We start from the raw sequence: 2,324 nt of genomic DNA on the forward strand, positions 1-2,324 counted from the left end.
CGCGATCCAGCCCTGACCTGTGCTGCTGCCCTCCAGGAGCTGGGTCTAGCCCCTGACATGTTCTTCTGCCTCTGCCTCCTGGAGGAGACTGGCATCTGCGTGGTACCCGGAAGCGGGTTTGGGCAGCGAGAGGGAACCTACCACTTCCGGTGAGGCGAGGCCCCACCTGTGCATGGTGATGGGGTGGAGGATAACGACACAGCCTCTTCCACTGAGGCCTCAACCACTTCCACTGAGGCCACGCCTGCCTCCCCTCCTCTGCTGACCATCTGCCCCTTTCAGGATGACCATTCTGCCCCCTATGGAAAAGCTGCGGCCGCTGCTGGAGAAGCTGAGCTGGTTCCACACTAAGTTCACACGCGAGTACTCCTGAGGCTCCCAGCTGAGCCCCGATGGGCTGCAGCCAGGGTGCTGGATCTCCGGAGCCCTCTGGACTCCGGCTGGGCCTTGCCTTTGCAGTTCTTAATAAAGCCGGTGGCAGTGTGAGCCTTGGGGCCTGGTGTGACTGTGGCTTGGTGTAGGCCTGACTCAGCCGAATGGACATAGCCCTGCCTCTGGGAGGCATGGCCAAGCAGGGCTCCCTAGGAGATGCCTTTCTGACTTGCGTCCACCTATTCCCCCTGCAGACATGGGCCTCCGGTCAGCTTAGGGTCTCCACAGCAGTCTCGGAGCTTGGGGCCGAGACAGGCTGACACACGTCACGTGTACATTAGACCACAGGAAGCATGAGGACGCACCTCCGTGGGGACTGCAGGCCTGGAGCTGGGAGCAGTGGGGTCGCCTGCCTGTGTCGCTGTCCTGGAGCAGGACAGAGGGGAGAGGGAGGCAGGCCAGTGCCCTGCCTGCTTGCTGGGCAGGACCTGCTGTGGGTTACCCAGCCTGTGTGCCCACCATCCGAGGCAACTGCAATGGCCCCCATTTTACAGAGGAGCCTCAGGCTGAGAACACACTGTAGGTTGAATTCAGCAGCACAGGAAACATGCTGGCCCTGGTGCCTACAACTTGCTCCAGGCCTGGGCAGGCTCTGGGGCTTGGAACTGGGGACGGCCAGGGGAGGAGCCACTGCAGGGACAGGCACTGTCTGAGTCACCAGGCTCTCCTAGCCTTGCCATGGGCACTCCAGGGCCTCCAGGTCGCGGGTGGGCCTAAACCTTCCACACCAGTCCCCCTGCTGTGGCCTTCTGTGGCCACTGCGTTGGAAGAGGACTGAGGCCACATCACAGCGAAATGGTAAATGGCGCCCACAGTGGGACTGACCAGGCTGGCTCCTCCATGCGGCTGCTGGGGGGACGGGGCTGAGTGCTGTAGCAACCGGGCTCCAGGTCAGACGCCAGACTTCTGTAGGGGATCTGATAACCCTGGGAGGGACCAGGGCTGGCGACTGCAGAGACAAGAGGACAGGGCCTTGGACGCAGGTGGACTGCTGCGTGGAGGCCGGACCCTGCCGCTTTCCTCTGAGCCCTCCGGCCCACGAGGGACTTGAGTGTGCCCGCGCAACCTGACGAGGCCTGGCCAGGCGCCGCACCCAGGCTAACCGCCAGGGGGCGCCCGAGAGCCGACGCCCAGGGCTACTAGGGGTCCCGGTGGCGCAGGCAACCTTCCGGTGGCGCGGGACTAGGGGCTGCGGGGCTCCGCGAACGCGGCGTCCGCGCTCTGTCCGATCCGGGCTCCTCTTGGAGGTTCCGGGAGGGCCCCGCCCTACCCTTACCCGCGCGCGGCATGCTGGGAGCCACAGGTCGCCGGGTGTTTGGAGCAGCGCTCGCCCCTCCGAGGACATGCCGCTCCCCTTTGGACTAGGCCTCGGTTCTTCTGGGGTACCGATAACCTAAGACCCAAGGGCACGCGTCCGGACTCCCCCAGTTGAGTCTGAACACGCCTGCCCCCAGCCCCAAAGGCAAGCCGGGTGTGACCTCTGAGTCCCCGCTGATGGGCCCATACCTACCAGACCCCGTCCCGAACTTGCTCTCTGGGCCTTGAACCCAGCTTGAGCCGCCCAAAGCCGGGCCATGCACGGGAAGCTGCTGCCGCTGGCGGGCCTCTACCTGGTGCAGGGCCTGCCCTACGGGCTGCAGTCCGGCCTGCTGCCCGTGCTGCTGCGGGCCCAGGGCCTGTCCTTGACGCGAGTGGGGCTGGCCAAGGTGCTGTGTGCACCCTGGCTATTCAAGCTTGTGTGGGCGCCGCTGGTGGACACACGGGGCTCCCCGAGGGCCTGGCTGATACTCAGCACGGCAGCCCTGGGCCTGGCGTGCGGGCTGCTGGCGGCGCTGCCTCCTGGGGAAGCTGGCCAGGCTGGGCTGCCTGCCACCATGGTGGGGCTGCTGCTG

The 2,324-nt window shown here is 65.7% G+C and overlaps 2 protein-coding genes across 2 annotated transcripts in view; both read left to right on the top strand.

The window, feature by feature from the left end:
- Window positions 1-494, top strand: part of GPT (glutamic--pyruvic transaminase) — a 2,677-nt gene extending 2,183 nt beyond the window's left edge. The window contains 2 exon segments of the mRNA XM_006172323.3: window positions 37-149; window positions 283-494. Of these exon segments, the coding sequence (XP_006172385.2) occupies window positions 37-149; window positions 283-373 (204 nt within the window). The 3' untranslated portion in view covers window positions 374-494.
- Window positions 495-1,237: 743 nt separating this feature from the next.
- SLC33A2 (solute carrier family 33 member 2) overlaps window positions 1,238-2,324 on the top strand; it is a 2,466-nt gene continuing 1,379 nt past the window's right edge. The window contains 1 exon segment of the mRNA XM_006162445.3: window positions 1,238-2,322. Coding sequence (XP_006162507.1) covers window positions 2,007-2,322 — 316 coding nt within the window. The 5' untranslated portion in view covers window positions 1,238-2,006.

Source organism: Tupaia chinensis, unplaced genomic scaffold (assembly GCF_000334495.1).
Source record: "Tupaia chinensis unplaced genomic scaffold, TupChi_1.0 Scaffold140061_1, whole genome shotgun sequence".
NCBI classification, from domain to species: Eukaryota; Metazoa; Chordata; class Mammalia; order Scandentia; family Tupaiidae; genus Tupaia; species Tupaia belangeri.